This window comes from Harpia harpyja, chromosome 17, assembly GCF_026419915.1.
Source record: "Harpia harpyja isolate bHarHar1 chromosome 17, bHarHar1 primary haplotype, whole genome shotgun sequence".
NCBI classification, from domain to species: domain Eukaryota; kingdom Metazoa; phylum Chordata; class Aves; order Accipitriformes; family Accipitridae; genus Harpia; species Harpia harpyja.
This window is the reverse complement of record NC_068956.1, coordinates 1,517,917-1,535,270: the sequence shown is the minus strand read 5'-3', so window position 1 is coordinate 1,535,270 and position 17,354 is coordinate 1,517,917. Positions and strand designations below refer to the sequence as shown.

The following is a 17,354-nucleotide window of genomic DNA, read 5'->3' as shown; positions in this document are numbered from 1 at the left end:
GTTCTTTCTTCTTCTTGGCTAGCTGAATCCTCAAACACATACCCACAGTCTCCAAGCCTCCCATCTGCTGCACCTCTCTGCTTTCCAAGTCTTTCACCAGGCAACAGTTTTAATGTAAGAAATCTTACTTAGCAAATTATTACAGCCACTACTGCATCTTTAGCTCAAAATTTGGTTTTATACCAGCATCTAGGGTGCCTTTCCAGGTGCTATATGGTGCTTCGAGATGCCCACGTGGGACCTACGGGCCACCCAGACCCTTCTGGAGCAGCAGCTGGAGGGCCAGGCTGAAGGCAGCAGGGCAGCTCGAAGGGCATCTGGTGCCCAGGAGCAGGCAAGCAAACGCAGCCCACGCTAGGACACAACACAGGCAGCAAGTACGCGTTGTCTCTGCTTACGTCTACCTGGTTTTGTTTGACAAGTGTCATGACAAGGACTTTGTCTTCATAAGTATTTGTATGCACCTAATGCAGAATCCCCAATCTCAGCCAAGGTCTGAGAGCTCCTTAAGTCCACTATTATGTACGAATACCAAAGTGAATGACAAAAATTGAGACTTGAAACTGTGATTAATTAGCCAATTTAAGCTGGAATAATCAAGGTATGTCAAGAGGTCATACCAAGCAGTTTTTAAGAATTTGCAGATTTTAAGTTATTTAATTGAATACATCAGCTTAGTCAGTGTTTGATAACAGAATCACAGAATAGCTGAGGTTTGCGAAGACCTCTGGGGACCAAACCCCTCTGCTCAAGCAGGGTCACCAGGAGTAGGCTGGCCAGGTCCATGTCCATCTCCGAGGATGGAGACTCCAAAACCTCCCTGGGCAACCTGTGCCAGTGCTTGGTCACCTGCACAGTGAAAGGTTTTTTTCTTAGGGCAAGTGAAACTTCTTGTGTCTCAGTTTGTGCCCATTGCCTCCTTTTGGTATATACAGGGGGTTTATAAAACAGATGGAGAGAGACTTTTTACCAGGGCCCGTAGTGACAGGACAAGGGGCAACGGTTTAAACTGAAAGATGGCAGGCTTAGACTGGCCATAAGGAAGAAATGTTTTACAATGAGGGAGGTGAGACTGGCACAGGTTGCTCAGAGAGGTGGTTGATGCCCCATCCCTGGAAGTGTTCAAGGCCAGGTTGGATGGGGCTTTGAGCAACCTGGTCTAGTGGAAGGTGTCCCTGTCCACGGCAGGGGGGTTGGAAAGAGATGATCTTTGAAGGTCCCTTCCAACCCAAACCATTCTGTGATTCTAAGACCAGCTTCAGGAATCCCAGGCCCCTGAGACATGGGGGAAAGGCTGGAACAAGGAAGACCCACCCTCGCTGGAGGGAGGATCAGGTTAGGGAACATTTAAACAAACTAGACATACACAAGTCCGTGGGACCTAATGGGTTGCACCCAGGAGTGCTGAGGGAGCTGGCCAACGTCATTGTGAGGCCACTCTTGATTATCTTTGAAGGGTCATGGTGATCAGGAGAGGTTCTTCAGGCCTGGAAGAAAGCAAATGTCGCTCCTCCCTTCAAAAAAGGCAAGGAGGAGGAATGACAGGGCCGGCTCCACCTTGATTCCGGGGAAGGTGATGGAGCAACTATTCCTGGAAACCACTTCTAGACAAGGACAAGGAGGTGTTTGGGAAGTAGTCAGCTTGGATTTATGAAAAAGAAAGCATGCTTAACCAATGCAGTAGTCTTCCGTGATAAGATGACTGGCCTAGTGGATGAGTGGAGAGCAGTGGATGTTGTTTATCTTGACCAGTGAAGGGCCACAAAGACCATTAAGGGACTAGAGTATCTGACATACAAGAGGAGGCTGAGAGAGCTGGGACTGTTCAGCCTGGAGAAGAGAAGGCTTGGGGGGATCTTACCCATGTGTTTAAATACCTGCTGGAAGACAGCAGAGAAGAGAGAGCCAGGCTCTTCTCAGTGGTGCCCAGTGACAGAACGAGAGGAAATGGGCACAAATTGAAATACAAGAAGTTCCATTTAACATAGGAAATCACCGTTTTACTGTCAGGGTGGTCAAGCACCAGTACAGGTTGCCCAGGGAGGCTACAGAATCTCCAACCTTGGAGACAGTCAAAACCCAACTGGACATGGTCCTGGGCAACCTGCTCCTGCTGACCCTGCTTTGAGCAGGGGTTGGACTAGGCAGTCTCCAGAGATCCCTGCCAACCTCAGCCGTTCTGTGGTTCTCCAATAAGCCTCACTAATGTCGAGATAAACGACATCCACTGCTCTCTCTCTGCACATAGTAGGTTACCACTCGTAATGCATAAACTGCCTTTGATTTCCATGGCATTAGCCCAACTTACAACCTAAGTGGCCGATTACCTTCACAGCTTTCAGTGCGACGCAGCCGTCTGGTGCTGCTTAAGGACAAGCTTGAGCCTAGGCTAGAAATGCAGCAGGAATGCCATTCAAGATTACAGCTCATTTTAGCTGATCTCATCGGCTGTTAACTCAACCGCTCTACAGCAGCAAGGTCTGCGGTACGAAACGCGACCAGAGTATGGCGCAAGTAGGGGTTAGTCTAGCCCAATTTAGAGTGCCCATGACAAAGCCGTACAAGGTGACACTCAGGTGCAGGTGTCTGTCTGCGTTTGGGGGTCACATCCCACATTTCTCAGTGCTAAGACGTTCCACGATTCTCTCCAAGACACTTCCAGAACTTTAGGAAGTTCAGGGAGGCAGGAAATGACAACCAACAAGATGATCGCGTGCCTTGCTGCAAAATATACACATCTCAGACAATTCAAGACAAGCAGAGAATTAAAACTACTTTTCCTTAAAAAAATACGGCCAAGGCACTGCATAAGCATTCCTGCAGCATGGCTGGATATTCTAATTCAAGCTAGGTTGGACAAAGCCGAGTATATTTAAGCATGACTGACACAACTACCTTGGAGCAGAGATTGACTCGGGGAGTTTCAGTTGTCCCTCCTCCGGCTGGGCCGGGGAGGAGGAACTGCTCCCAGCCGTTTGGCTCGGCTCCCTCCGGACAGCCCGTCCGTTCATTGATTCAGCAAATCCTTCTGCACGAAGGCTTCCCAATTCGCTTCCAGCAAAGGTTAGTGGGGTTAGTTCAAACCACCAATTTAAGCTGTTTAAGCTCATCCTGCCAATTTTTCCCGCAGCAAATTAGAGGGTGCTGACACAAGCATGAACCGGGAGACCAGTAACGTGCTCAAAAAGGAACAGTTAGGGCACGGCTGGATGGCTAAAAGGACGTTTATCCGTAGCTTAAAGCCTCGTCTGCTCTACAGGGCTCCCACCAGCGTCGCTACGTCAGTGAAGCACTGGTGTAGGTGCAGCGGAGGTGGCCGATCTCTGCCAGCGCTGCCGCATCACCGCTCCGACCAACAGGCACCGCGATGCTGGCAGAAGATCCCGGCGCACCGGGAGTTTTGACAGCAGCAAGGTGGGCATCTTCCACAGCGCCTTGGCTCTCAGCGGCAAAGAGCCACGCCACCGGCTCAAACGAGGATTTATTTTAAACAAAACACAGGGAGCGGTTTTCTAGAAGTTGAGGAAGGCTGGCGGCTTGAGAGATGGGGAGGAAACGCGTGACACAAAGCCATGAACTCAGAAACGATGGACTTTTTTTGATGTCAACAAGGGACCGGCGCTTCCCACGGCGCAAAAGCTTTCCTCGCTCGACGCGGCAGAAACCCGCCCGACTTTTACCAGCCCTTCCGAGGGGCGGCACCGTCGTAACCATTCACTTTTTGGGCAACGTTATTATAAAAATAACTGGCCGTTCGCCATTTCGGGGTTCAAGCAGGTGTGGGGCTGAGAAACGGGGCTGCCAGCAGCCCGCTCCCGCCAGGCCTTCGCGCCTCCCACCTCGCTGATGTTCGATGGAGGGGGGCACCGTCCTGCTGCCGCCCCCCGCCATACCTCTTCCCATCGCTGATGCTGTTGGCGAGGGGAGCCTGATGTTGATCCAGGCATGGCGTGGGGGGAGAAACATGCGTGTGTATGTGTCCCCAGGCTACCCCTCCTGCCACCGCAAAGGAAGGCGGGCTCAGCCCCGCCACCCCCCGCCGCTTAGCCCCGCAGGGACGAGGCTGAGCCCCCGCAAACTCATCGCACTCCCCCCCCCCTCCTTGGCAGGCCGAGCCGGCCCCGCCCCCTCGGGGCTGAGCCCCCGCCGGCTCATCGCACCCTCCCGCGCGCCGGCTCCGCCCCCCTCGGCGCCGAGACCACCCCCCCCACCACTCCCGCGCGCGCCCCGCGCCCCCCCCCTCCCTCCCTCCTCCCCCCCCCCCCGCCTCCCCTCGCGCCGCCGGCGGCGGTTGGAACCGGAGGGGAGGGGGAGGGGGAGGGGCAGGCCCGCCGCCGCCGCCGCCGCCGCCGCCGCACCTTGGTCCGGCGGCCGCTGCTCCCCGCCTCCTCCGGCGGCCGTCGTCGCGGCGGGCTCGGGTCGGGCCTGCTGGCGGCGGGCCCAGGTGGAGAGGCGGCTGCGGCAGAGCGGGCAGCAGAGGCCCGGGCCCTGCAGGCAGCGCTGGAAGCAGGCGAGGCAAAGCGAGTGGCGGCAGGGCGGCGTCACCGCCTCTACCAGAGCCTGGCGGCATACCGGGCAATCCGCCACCGCTAACACCACCTCGTCCTCCTCAGCCGCCGCCGCCGCCCCGGTCCGCCCACGCCGCCGCCGCCCCCGCCGCGCCGGCACCGCGGCCCGGCCGCCGGGGCCCGCCGCCGCCATCTTCTCACACTTTGAAGGGACAGAGCGTTGGGGCGCGCGCGGCCCCGCCCACGACCCACATAATTCATAAGGGAACACGCCCCCTCCCCCCCCCCCCCCGCGCTTGATGTTCAGGAGCACCGCGCCCCGTCAGTACACGCGGGCCCCGCCTCCGCGTCGGCCACGCCTCCTTGTTGAATATTCATGATACCCGGCTATAAAAGGCGGGGGGCCGCTTCTTCGTCCCGTCACTACCCGTGAGGCGGCGGCGGGGGTGGTGGTCGCGTCTCCTCACAGAGCCCGGTCCCCGTGTGAGGGGCTGCGTGGTGGGCGAGTGGCCCCATGAGGGGGGGGACTGGCCCTGAAGGAGGCCTGCGTCCCCTCCATCGCCCCGGGAAGGGCGTAGAGCACGGTGGCTGCGTGCTCCTTCAGCGAACTGCTGTTCTCTAGGCCGTGGGGAAGATCCTCCTCTGCGCTTGGCTGTGTGTGTGGGATCTCTTTTACTTCAGCCTTGCCGGATGGTTCGGTGAAGGGTGTAATCTGGGCTTGGTCCTGCTGGCCTGAGTTTTCACGGAGCTGCTTCAAATCCCTGTGGTTTCTCAGAGGTTTTAAGACCCTCCCTCTTGGATGGGGGCTCTGAGCGGCCCCAGAGCGTGTCTGTGGGGCACGGCACAGCCCTCTGCCTGCCTCCAGCCGCTTCCAGCCTCCCCTTCATCTTCCACCAGCATGCAGCGGTGGGTCTTTAAAAAGACACCACAAAATCCCTGTGTACTAACAATCCTTTTCTATCTCGGTTTGCTGTTACTTGCAGATTTTTTTTCCTTGTACCTACAGCACATGCTCCTTTTTGGACTCCTCAGTGCTTCTTGAGCACAGCTTGACCCGGACACCAACAGGCCAAGCAGTGGAGAACTCCCATTCAGCTTTCTGGCTGGCTGTAAACACCCAGGAGCTCCAGAGATCAGCAGGTTATAAACTGGCAAGAACACAGGGGCCAGTACCACACCAACCCTTTAGTTTAAGCCGTTCTGGGTAATATCTGCTTGTAGGTATTCAGTCAGCGTTTTTGCTTGGTGGCTGCAGCACTCAGTTCCACAGCCATGGGGTTTGGAGGAACCCAAATCCCTGACATGCAGCCTCGGGCTAACCCCTTCTTCCCAGCCCCACACCTGTGTCCAAAAACTTTCGGGTCACCCCTAACCCATCGTTTTCTATTGCTGTGTGAAACAGGGACTTAAAATTAATCTCAAGTCTTCCACTTCTGCTAAATAACTCTCTGAGGAGGGGTAAAAGAGGTGGTGGGGCAGGTCCTACTCTTGCCTAATTTAGGGTGTGAGCTCCTGGGAGGTGAGGGGCAGGGAGGTTTAGGAAACCGCATCGTTGAAATGCTGCGCTTTTACGCACGGAGCCCACGAAGCTCTGTTCCTTGTGGATTGTCCAGTGTCTAGTAATGTATCCCATTTAGTGCAAGGCACTAATTTACATTTCTTATACCTAGCTCCCATGTGCACAGAATATTTTGACGTGCAATATCTTTGAGATTTCTATCTTTCCATCAGGCAAGTTGAAAGGTTCAGCTGATTAAGAAGTCATTAGACCTGCAAGGCCTCCTTGGCCCAAGCTAAGAAACCGGGCTAAAAATCTTAATGAAGGCGTGTTCCTGCCTATGGTGCTGTATGCAGCCTTGCAGCTGAATGGACAGTACTGCTGTACATCTGCTGCTGTCAGCATTTGAAGGTTTAGTGATGCAGAGTTGATTATTTTCATTAACGACATTTAACAAATACTCCTCAGAGGCTTAATATGAGGAACAGTCATTTCTGAAGGAAGACCGATGGCATTTGGCCTGCAGCGTTAAGTGATTAGCAAAAGAGGAGGAGAGCTTCAAAGCTCATGGAACAGACTGACGATTTAACAAACAGCTTTTACTGAGAGAGAAAGGCTTTAAACTATTTTCCTCCTGAGAGGTGCCACATCCTATGGGGGAGCCTCGGAGGAAGAGATGCAGAATCACATTTAATCTTCGTGGGGATTTTTTGGGGAAGGGAGGCTGTGGGAAAGAGGTTGCAAAACAGAGCTGGCATAGGGGAGCATATGCATCCAGAGCGGGGTGGACAGGGAAAAAGAAGCAGTGAACAGCCAGGCAAACAGGCTTTGAAAATAAGCAAGACAGTGAGGCGTGGGCATGAGCAAGGGGTCCTGGCTGTCGGCTGGGATGAGCTTGGTGTGTACAGCGAACCCCAGCTCCGTGCCTGTGGGGTTTTCAGCTGCCTTAGGAGCAGATTCCTGGGATCTGTTTCACAGTGGCTTCCCTTTTCCCCTTCCTCCTCCGGGCAGGGTTTGTAGAGGGACACTCTTCCAGCAGGGAAGAGATGAGGACAGGAGCTGTGGCATCCAGATGCACGTGCTTTCCTCGGGAATTGGGGGAATGCAAACCTCCCCGCTGCGTTGCTGGTGACGGGACTAAGCTAAGTGGCTGATTATTAAAGACAAATGCTATGTGGAGTTTCAGATCCGTGTGATATCACGTCCTGGCATTGCCCAAGGGGGTGCAGGACTCATGGAAAATCGGGCTGGCAAGGTCCCCAAGGTGTTATTCAGTCACCCCCTTTCCCTGCAGCGGGATCAATTCAGCCTGAGTCACTCCTGAGCAATGCTTGTTCATCCTGTTCTTAAAGACCTCCGGTGCTGGCAACCCACCTCCCCTCAGTGCGGCGACTGGCTGAGCCTATCCCTGTCATCACAAAGGGTTGGGTTTTTTCCTTTGTTGGACATAAATCTCCCATAATTCTTGTCTTGGTGTCTCTGCTGGCCCCGTTAACCCTCATCCCTTCCTCCTGCCTCAGGCTGGTAACAGAGGAGTCTAGACTAGGAGCTACCTTAGCACAGCCGCTCCCTGAGGCTGGGGTGAGTCAGATCCCAGGGAAGGGCTTTGTGTTACACCCCAAAGCCTGGCTTTCCCTCTCCTTCCCTGTGCCAGAAACTGGGGGGGGGAAACAGCCTCCTTATCACTTCCAACCCCAGTCAGGTCTGCCCTCGGCCAGCCGGCTCTTTAAGGCCACATCTGTACTAGTCAAGTGAGCACAGGGTGCATCCCCAGTGAATTGTTGGAAAGGTCCTTGGCACAGTTTTGGTCTCAAACAGGCATGGTTTTGAGGTTACTGGGGCCACAGCTTATTCTTCAAAAGTGGTTTAGATGTGGCCACTCTGGGAAGGACAAAAGCTCTTAACAGTGTGGCTTTAGCCTGGGTAAGGACTATTTAATTTGTTAGCAGCTACAGGCTTGTGTGTCTGCAGAGCCACAAATTGCTGTGACATGTACCACAAATGACACGGCACCCCGGGAAGGAGTGGGAGCGGGTGGGTATGCAAGGGTGGCCATGCTGAGCACCTTGCTGCCACTGCCTCCATGCTGTCAAAATCCCACCCGGTGCCTATCTCTGTCTCCAGACACCTAAATTGCTTCAAAATCTGGGTTCCTCATGATGAGCCTGAGAGGGATATCTGCTTGGAAAGCCCACCAGCTCACTTCCGAGCTGGCCTGGCGTGAGCGAGGCCGCGTGCAGGCTCGTGAGGTTGGTTGACGTCTTGTTGGGGTGTTAAATGTGAGGAGTGGGAGATGCACAGCACCGGTGCAGGCAGGAGGCCTGGCCATCTCACCATCGCTGACAGGTACGCTCATCCTCTTCTCAAAGGTCTCCAGCAGTGAGGACCCTGAAGCCTTCCCAAATGACCAGTCCCAATCTTTTAGTATCTCACACTTTTGTCTGAATTTCTCTTATTGAAATTTAAGCCTGGGTTTTGCCTGGTCCCTCTGGGATGTCTGCCCCTACCTGCCATCCTGTCTGAACAAGTATTTGTTTCTGTTACATATCTTTACGATAAGTAGAGGAAGAAATCTCAAACACCAGTGCAGCTCAGAAAACATGTTTCTTCTCACAGGGCTGCGCCAGCCACAGTCCGGCTTTGAAGCCCCCTGGTTGCTGCCCCTCCGCGCTCTGTGCTTTCCAGCCTGGCTGCTTCAGCAGCTTCCCCCAGGACATTGTTTTCTACCAGGTTCTTGTTCAGGTGTGCAAGAACTTCGTTCTTAGCCCTCAGCTTGGCCAGGGTGACTTTATGTGTGGTGGTGGTTTTTTTTTTTTGTTTTTTTCTTTTTTTCCTGGGAAGACCAAAGGTGCATCAAGTCTGTGTGTGGTTTGTTTTAAAGTCAAATGGAGCTCTCCGCTTTTTGTGTATTGCCTGACACACAGATGTTAGTAGTGCTTGGGCTGGATGTCACCCTGATAGCGGTTGTACTTAGGACTCTGAGAGCATGACTTGGCTTTCCATGTTTCTACACTCGGGGGCTTGAATCAGCTTGAAGAACTGATTTTTGGGGGCATTTTTAAGCAAGCCTTAGGTTCAGAATCCCCCCCCTTCAGAGGATCTTGGTGCTTGCTTTGGCGAAGGAGCTGGTGCAGGGGATTTCTGTCTGCCTGGCTCCATCACGTGCTCACCGCACCTCCTTTAAGGCCATCCCTTTCCAGCAGGGTCAGTGATCGTACCAGCACCCCTGGATTATCTGTGTGCAGGGAAGGTGAATCGGAGGAGGCAGAGCCTCTGCACTGGTTGCTATGGAAATCTCTTGTGCTTCTCTTCTGCTTTTCATCTATTTACTGGGGCACTAAAACAATCTGTTTTTTCACCATATTTTAGTGTCAGGTCCCTCTCTGATGAAGGCTCTCATCTACCCTAGACATTGGGTTGGCAGCAGAGAAAATGTGGCTGCAGAGACAGAGGTGAAGCCCCACGCCTTTGGGCCTCCTTGAAACACCCATGGTCGGAGAGAGGAAGGGAAGATCTGTGCCCAAGAAACAGCCTCTAAATGTGTGCCAGGAACTTGCTAGGGGTTATCATTTACTTGCTGTATCTCACCCACACTTCTATCTTTAGTTGTTTCTAATTTAGCTGTCGAATGACTAAAATGATATCAGTGCATTGATCATCGCTGTTGTGGGGATCCACAAAATACCGGTTGACAAAAAACCCTAATCTCCAGGAAACAAAAAAAAAATTGGAGTGACTTTATTAAGATGAATGACGACGTGAAGGAGGCAGTGGTTTGGTGCTGGGACTGGACTTAGTCCAGAAACTCGGGTACCTGTCCTGTCGGTGCTGCTGCTAGACAGAGTCAGATGGGGTGCGTTATTCCCACAGATGCCCAGGCCTCCCACAAAGCTGCCAGCTCCCCAGGACCAGCCTGACTTAGGAGCTGGGGCCTGGGGAGCCCTCAGGGAGGGACAGAGAACATGGGAAGGGGAGACAGTTCCCCACCAAAGCCACTCATGGGACAAGCCGCCGTGCAGAGCTTTAGCTCTCTGCAGATGTCCTAGCGACAGTGGATTTGGAAGGGGATCTCTGCCAGATATTCCCCCAAATCACGCCTGCGCATCCAGCCCAGCCTGGACAGAACTTGGTTTCTGTGTCTGCAGCTTGTCTTCCAACCCAAACCCCTGCAAGGGGCAGAGGATTTAAACTGAAAGACGGCAGGTTTAGGTTGGACACAAGGAAGAAATTCTTTACGGTGAGGGTGGTGAGACACTGGCAGAGGTTGCCCAGAGAAGTTGTGGCTGCCCCATCCCTGGAAGTGTTCAAGGCCAGGCTGGATAGGGCTTTGAGCAACCTGGTCTAGTGGAAGGTGTCTCTGCCCATGGCAGGGGGTTGGATTAGATGATCTTTAAATGTCCCTTCCAACCCAAACCATTCTGTGATCCTACGATTCGAGATGTGCGGAGCTCAGCGCTGGCCTGCAGAGGGTATCCTAAGCCCGTGCAAGGCTCCAGCCTCGCATCCTGCCACCCCAAGCCAAAACCTCTGCCTTGGCCAGCCTGCCAGGGAACATTTCTCTGCTGCTCACCTCTCCTGAGGAGCTGGCAGGGTTTTGCCACCACCGTTTCTTTTTGTGGTCCTCCCAGTGACGATGCCAGCCCTGGCCAGACACTTGCCGTGGGGTGCAGGTGGGGACGTGTCACGGCAGATACAGGAGATATGGACAGGCCCGTGGCACTGTGCTCCCCCATTTTTCCTCTCTGTCCTTCTCCTTTGCTTTGCCTGGCCTCTCTTCACCCCTCCCTCTTATTTGGTTGCTGATCTCCATCCCTGGAGGGGAATCTTTTACTGACTGTCCTCCCTATACCGCTGAGTATAGACTATTTATTGTGTAGTAGTTACGGCTGTTTGCATGGGGAACAGACATTCTCAGATGCTGGCAACCCAGAGCTGGCATGTGGTGTCCCAGGGTTTGACTGGATCCTGTTCCAACTCCACAAAGCCCTTGGGAACACACTTTGCATTCAAGGTGCTGTAACAAATTATGTTGCCTCCAGCACAAGTCCTGCAGGTCGTTAGGTCGCTGTAGGGTGATAGATGAAAAGGCTGCTCCTCCTTTTCCCCAGAGCATGAGTCAGGAGAGGTAAGGTGATGTCCTCAGGAGAGGTGATGTCCTCAGGAGAGGTAATGTCCTCTGTAGACAGTCTTTGTAGCTTGAGGTGTGGTATGAGACGCGATGAAGCTCTTGAGCGAGGCTGAGTTTCTCATGTGGTCCATTGGGCAGAGCAATCTCCGGGACTGCTCCACGGTGAATGCTCTGCTTGAATGTCCCCCAAACACAGTTGCCTTCAAGAGACCTTCAGGAGGAGCTCTCGCTGGCGTTAATCACTCATCAGGATGGGAGCAGGAAATCAGATGCTGGGTAAAGTAACGTTTGTATTAGAATTGCAGCCAGAGGCAGCTTCCCCGAGCTGCTGTGTCATGAGGAGGTGCTGGCTGCTTGCAGGTGAGGTGTCTCCTTGCAGCGCCAGGAGACATTCCATGCTGACTTCTAGCTTGGAGGCACATCTCCTGCCATCACTGAACCAAAGCCAGGCCCTTGGTTGGGGTGGCACAGGAGACAGGCTGCAGCAAGCCCAGCGAGGAGTTCAAGGGTTACACCGTCAGTCGTGACAATGAGGTAGCTTCTCTCCTGTGGTTTCACTGCTCTGAATTGCAGCATTACTCCACCACTGGTTTAATGCAGGAGAAGGAACAGCATAAAAACAGGCCAAGGCTCAGCCTGAAGGATCCTTGCCAGCTCTCCTCTTCCCACCCCAATCGGAGCTGCAGAGCCAGCGGTGAGAGGAGCTCCCGGGGCATCGTGCAGGGAGGCAAGATGGACTCTGCAAAGCTGCAGAGAGAGATGTTTTGCCTCCCCATCCAGCTGTCCATCTCTGCATGGTGCCCTGAGGGACCAGCAGAGAATGGAGCCACCCAAGCCTCCAGCCCCAATTATCCAAATGTCCCTCTCTACCTCCTGGTGGCTTCTGTGCCTGCAGGGAGGAGGGCTGTTGAGCAGGATGGGCCAGGAGTAGGAGTCTTACACTCCTGCTCAACCCATGTGTGGGCTCAAGGCTTTGAAGGGTGGAGGAGACTGACTGCTCTGTGGTGGCCGCTCTTGGATATGGAGAAGAATTCATAGCTGCTGCCTGCTGGAAAGGCCAAAAAGAGAGACAAATAGGAAAAAGGCCGATAGAAAGCATTTCCAGGGTATCCAGCTTGTGGCTGATGCTCTCCTAGCAGGACAACATCCTTCTGCAGAGAGAGAGCACAATGGTGGTGCAACAGAAGTGACAAAGGTGAGAAGAGCCCTCCTTAAGGAGGGCAGAGGGAAGGAGGGATAAAGCCCACCGAAACAAGGTGGTGTGGGAAAGGAGATGGAGGGGATCAGTTGGGGCTGTGCCTCAGTCCGGTTTGAACTCTGCAGCAGGGCTCAGGCCGGGCTGCCAGTGTCGGTGGCATGTCTTCTGCTCTTTGGGGACTTCGAAGATATGAGTTGTGCCCTCCTGGGAGGCTGGGCTGGAGCCAGCAGCTGGGGAGGTACTGTGAGCTTGTGTCTCTCTGCACAAGTGGCATGAACCAGCTTTGAAATCCCCAGGCGAGGAGAGGAAACCCACGAAGCTCCAAGCATAGGATGGGAGTTTTGTGAAGTTGCAGTACGAAGAAAATTTGGGTTTTGCTCAATTTAGCCATACCCTGTGGAATATGGTGGAGAGGCGTCATCCCATTTCACGTCCGTCTCATTGGGATGGGAGGGCTCCATCTCCACTGACTCTAGCCTGGGCCTCTGGCATGCTGATGCAGGATGCATCGACTCCTCCTTGAATGCATGCCAAAAATAAAGGACATGGTCGCTAATCATCAACGGGGATGGAGGAAGGCTATGGATTTACAGCAGGAATCTTGCCTCTGCTTTGAGCAACCCCAAATTCATGTGCCAGCGCATCTGCCCTCCCGCCAGCTTCAGTTCCCATGAGGCTGTGATGGTTTTGTTCAGGGTCTCATGCCACAGCCCGTGTTTGAAAAAAAAAAAAAAAAGCAGAATCCACTCATGGGAGGTGATTTTACCCGCTTGATGAAAGGATGTTGGTGCCAGCTTGGATTGTGTAGCTGGCTGAGGGTTGGTGGGGTTGGCTGGCTGCGGGGCTTGAACGAGGACTGTGTTTTTTACTGTGGGATGACTGATAATCAGGATTTACTGCTGCATTCCCTGGGATGGGCAGCCTTCATGCTGGGGCAGAAGAAACCACATCAGGCTACGTGTTTTTGCAGCCCGATGTCAAGTGAGGCAGCAGCTCCTCTGTCCTTGGGACAGGACTCACTCTTGCAGCCAGATTTCTTTAGTCCGGCTTGCAACGGTTCACGGTCCTGCAGGTTTCCAGCTCCATCACCTGCAGCTGGCAGCCCTCGCATGTGCATTTCTCCTGGCCCCCAGATGCGCGCCGGATCAAGCATTAGGGATATTGGGCTACAAACTTCCAGGGAAAAGTACAGTGTGCAGCCAGCTCCTCCAGCCTGCAGTCTGGCCAGCTCACGATCCTGCCACGAGGCTTGCGTGGTGGGGGATGTTATTGGAGCCCACGCTGTTTATTCAGTAGTTTGTAGGAGAATCTCAGTTTTCATTTAAAAAAAATTAAAAAAAGGAATCGTCTCCTCTTCTCAGTTGCCCAGAAAACATGAAGCAAGTTTGACCTAAAGGCTCGGGAACCAGAAGGCAAATAAAAAGGACCCAAGTTTTATTATTTACAAGCCAATCCCATGGTTTTTGGAGCCTGATTCATGATCACAGATGGATTGATGTTGGCAGTATCGAACTGTCAGCCAAATCCCTTTGCAGATGATGATAAAGAGCCTCATTTTTGCCAAAGGGTGAATGTATTCTTTATGAGATGCAACAGAGATGTAACACAGCACCTTGCTCCTGACAAGGCTGGCCTTTATTTCCTGGGTCTGTGCTTAGGACATGGCTGAACTTTCCCATAAGTTTTAGCCCTGATGTGGGGCCAGGATCTACAGCCCTGAGTTCAGCTGTTGCTGTTACAGCAGAAACGCAAAATGACTTCATTGACTTGGGCTTCACGTCCCCATTTTTCTAAGCATTTTCATGACTTGCCCACAGACCTATGCTACAAATGGGCTTTTCAAGTCTGCCCTGTTCAAGGGAAGAGCTGGGAGAGGAGGTACTGGCTGTTCCTGGTGGGAGCTGGAAGGAGCCTGCTGTTTACCCAAACCCCTTTAATATCTTTATCGAGGCATGAGAAGAAAATAGAGGAGCATTGCTAGCAAAATTTGCAGGGAGTTGGAAATGAATGGAGCAGTGAAAGAAGGGAAGCTGGGTTAGATGGTGAGAAGCTGGGACCATTAGGTAAATTGAACCTGGCCGGTGTGAATCTGCTCTGCATGGAGGCATGGAGCTGTCAGCACACTGATAACACAGTGGGGACTGTAAGATGGGGAAAAAATGCAGGTCCTCCAACCTGGGCATCCCTGTCCCAGACCTACATGGAGGCTGCAGGGGTGCCGACCCATTGCTCAGAGGAGAAGTGGGCAGCGTGGGCCATCCTGGGCTTTGGGTTGCTCTGACACATCAGATATTGTAATCCACAAGGCATGTTGCTGCCTTCTGTAAAAAACAGCTTTGTAGTTTGTCTTGAAGGTGTGTGGTCATGTCAGGATTGCTCTGGTTAGCCCTGAAATGCAACAGCAATGGTACTGCTTGTGCTTTCTGTAGACGGTGGGTGCCAGATGATGAGCAGAGCAGCCCTGGGTTATGCGCTCTTACGTTCCCCTGTAGTGACTTGGTCCTTCAGCAGAGTCATGCTCACAATTCCCAGGGGAGGGCACTGAGCAGTGAAATTATTTTTAGAGCTTGTAAACAAGTAGACCTGTGAGGATCCCTGCAGATAACCCAGCTCTGTCTCCTGCTCTGCGCACAGGGCTGTGCTCCTTGAGGATCACAGATATTCCTGTACCAGAGAGCCAAGGTGGGGTGAGGACTTGTCTGCATTTGCTAGCCATGGTTTGGTGATTGCCACCTTCTTCCTGAAAGATGTGTCCAGCCCACGCGGGTTCAGAAATGCATCTTGACTTCTTGTGCTCAGCAGCTTAAAGAGAAAATAACAAAGATGATGATTTAAACTGTTGTTAAACCAGGTTTTTTATTACAAAGATTTTCCCGTCTCATATCTAGCTCCAGGAACAGGCACCTGCAGATGTGGTTTGGTACAGGGGGATGTGTCTGGCTCCTGGGGCAGGGCTAGGGCCAGACGGAAAGAAGAGATGGATGGAAAGAAGAGGTTTTGCTGCAGAAATTCCCCTTGACTGCTTTCCTCTCCAAGCCAAATGAGACACGTGGCTGGTGTGACTGGGATTAGGGGTTTGGGGACGCCTTGGAGCTGTTGACAGACTGGGGGCTCGGTGCCACTCTCAAGTGGGTTGGCATCGGGCACAAAGGTCTCACACCCTGAAAAGCCTGATCCCAAGCCTGAATTAATGGAGGAAAATAAAGAATAACTTGGCTGATGGAGATCTTCTCTGGTCAGCTGGTGCCAAAGGGATCGCAGGTGATGACAGTCTCTCCCTGGCCAGTGGTGTGAGGAAATTGAAGAGATGAGGGGAAGAGAGAGACCCCGTGGTGTAGAGGTGAAGCCATTTGCAAAGGAGAAGTCCAGGGCTCCTGCGAGGTCTGGGACATCCGTCCAAGCCTGCCCAATGGGGGAACGTGGGCATGAAGGTATTCAGTGCTGCGTTAAAGCCTGTATTTCTTGTGCTAATAAAGTGTCTTGCTCTAAGCACCCCTGGAAGTATGAGTTGTGAAGGTGGGGAAGGGGAAATGGGTGAAAAACCGTGCAAGATCTGGCCTTAGGGGTCTAAGGAAACTGCAGGAACTCATCTCCATGATAAACTGGTGGCCCTGGGTTATTCTGGCCATGGGAAGCAGCGCTGCTGAGTGGACAAGGCTGCTCAGGGAGGATCCGATGCTGCCCAACTTCTCCACGAGGGTCCTGGAGAGCAGAAAGCTGAGCCCCACAGGCAGGCAGAGCAGGGCTGGCAGCCAGAGCTGGACCACTTCATGCAGGATTTGGGGAGCAGTGGGAACAGGACCAACGTGTCTGGAGGCAAGGTGGCTTCTCCAGGGGTGACTGCGTGACCGGTGGCTTTCCAACCGATGGTGTTTCATGCCCAGCAGCTCCATGCTGCGCAGACGAAGGGCGGCCGAGGTGTGAGCGCTGCTCTCTCTGCTCTGCTGGGGGTGATGGAAGGGAGGATTTGGGATCGTGGTTTGGGGCCGGGGGGGGGTGTTCCTGCAGGCAGGGGCTACGCTGGTCATTTAAGATGGCTTTATGCAGCTGGAGGAATGTAAAGCAGCTGGTGGGGAGAGGGAACTCAACCGCTTTGTCTTGCTTGCTGCGAGTATGGGGGGGGCTAGCTGCACCCCACGCCCCATTGCCCCAGGGAGACAGGAGCCCATCCATGGCACTGGGAAGGGAACTGGGATTTACTGGGAAAGGAGTCAGGGCACTGGGGGATCTCGGTGGCAGAGCGGAGCCCTGGGAGGGGAGGCTGCAGCCCAGATTTCTGCTTTGCCCCACTCGGAGCATGGGGTGCTCCGGACTGGGACAGGGCCGGCTTTGCCCCGGGCTGGGGTAGATGCATCTGCGTGGGCTCAACCCTAGCGTGGGGTTTAAACCTCTCCCGGGGGGGGGGGGCTCAAGCATCTCAGAGCCGGGTGTCCAGGGGGGGTTTAACAGGGAGAAGGGGTGCAGCCGGCCCTTGTGAGGGGGGGTGATATATCCCACCAGTGTCACCTCCCGGCTGGTAGCACCCCAGGACGGGGTCCAGCCCGGCAGGTCCTTCCAACCCCCCCCCCCCCCCCCGCCTTGACCGCGGACCCCCGGCCAGGCTGCAGGGAGGCAGGGGTTAAACCTACGGCTCCCGCACCCCCTCCCCGCCCGCCGTCCCTCCGCCCTCCCGCCGCCGAGGAATTTCCTAAAACACCCCCCAAAAAAAAAAAAAGTGAGAAAATAATAATAATTAAAAAAAAAAAAAAAAACCACCACCACCCTGCGGATCCCCCCCCCCTTCATCCCCCCCCCCCCCCCCCCATCTCCGCCTTTAATACCAACAAACAAACTCCTCGGCTTTCCCTAAAGGAGGCGCCTTTGATCGGAGCGAGACGAGCCCCGCCGGGCACCGGCACCGCGGCACCCCCGGGCACCCCCGGGCACCGGCACCCCCGGGGCACCGTCCCCGTCCCCGAGGCTTCCGACACCGGGACCGAGACCGCGGCACCGCTGGGCACCGGCAGCGGGAGTGAAGACACC

At 54.0% G+C, this 17,354-nt stretch overlaps 1 protein-coding gene across 1 annotated transcript in view; it reads right to left on the bottom strand.

Moving 5' to 3' along the window:
- Positions 1-4,702, bottom strand: part of RNF169 (ring finger protein 169) — a 28,509-nt gene extending 23,807 nt beyond the window's left edge. Inside the window, exon 1 of the mRNA XM_052812546.1 lies at positions 4,359-4,702. Coding sequence (XP_052668506.1) covers positions 4,359-4,701 — 343 coding nt within the window. The 5' untranslated portion in view covers position 4,702. The remainder of the gene's footprint in view (positions 1-4,358) is intronic.
- Positions 4,703-17,354: the final 12,652 nt, after the last annotated feature.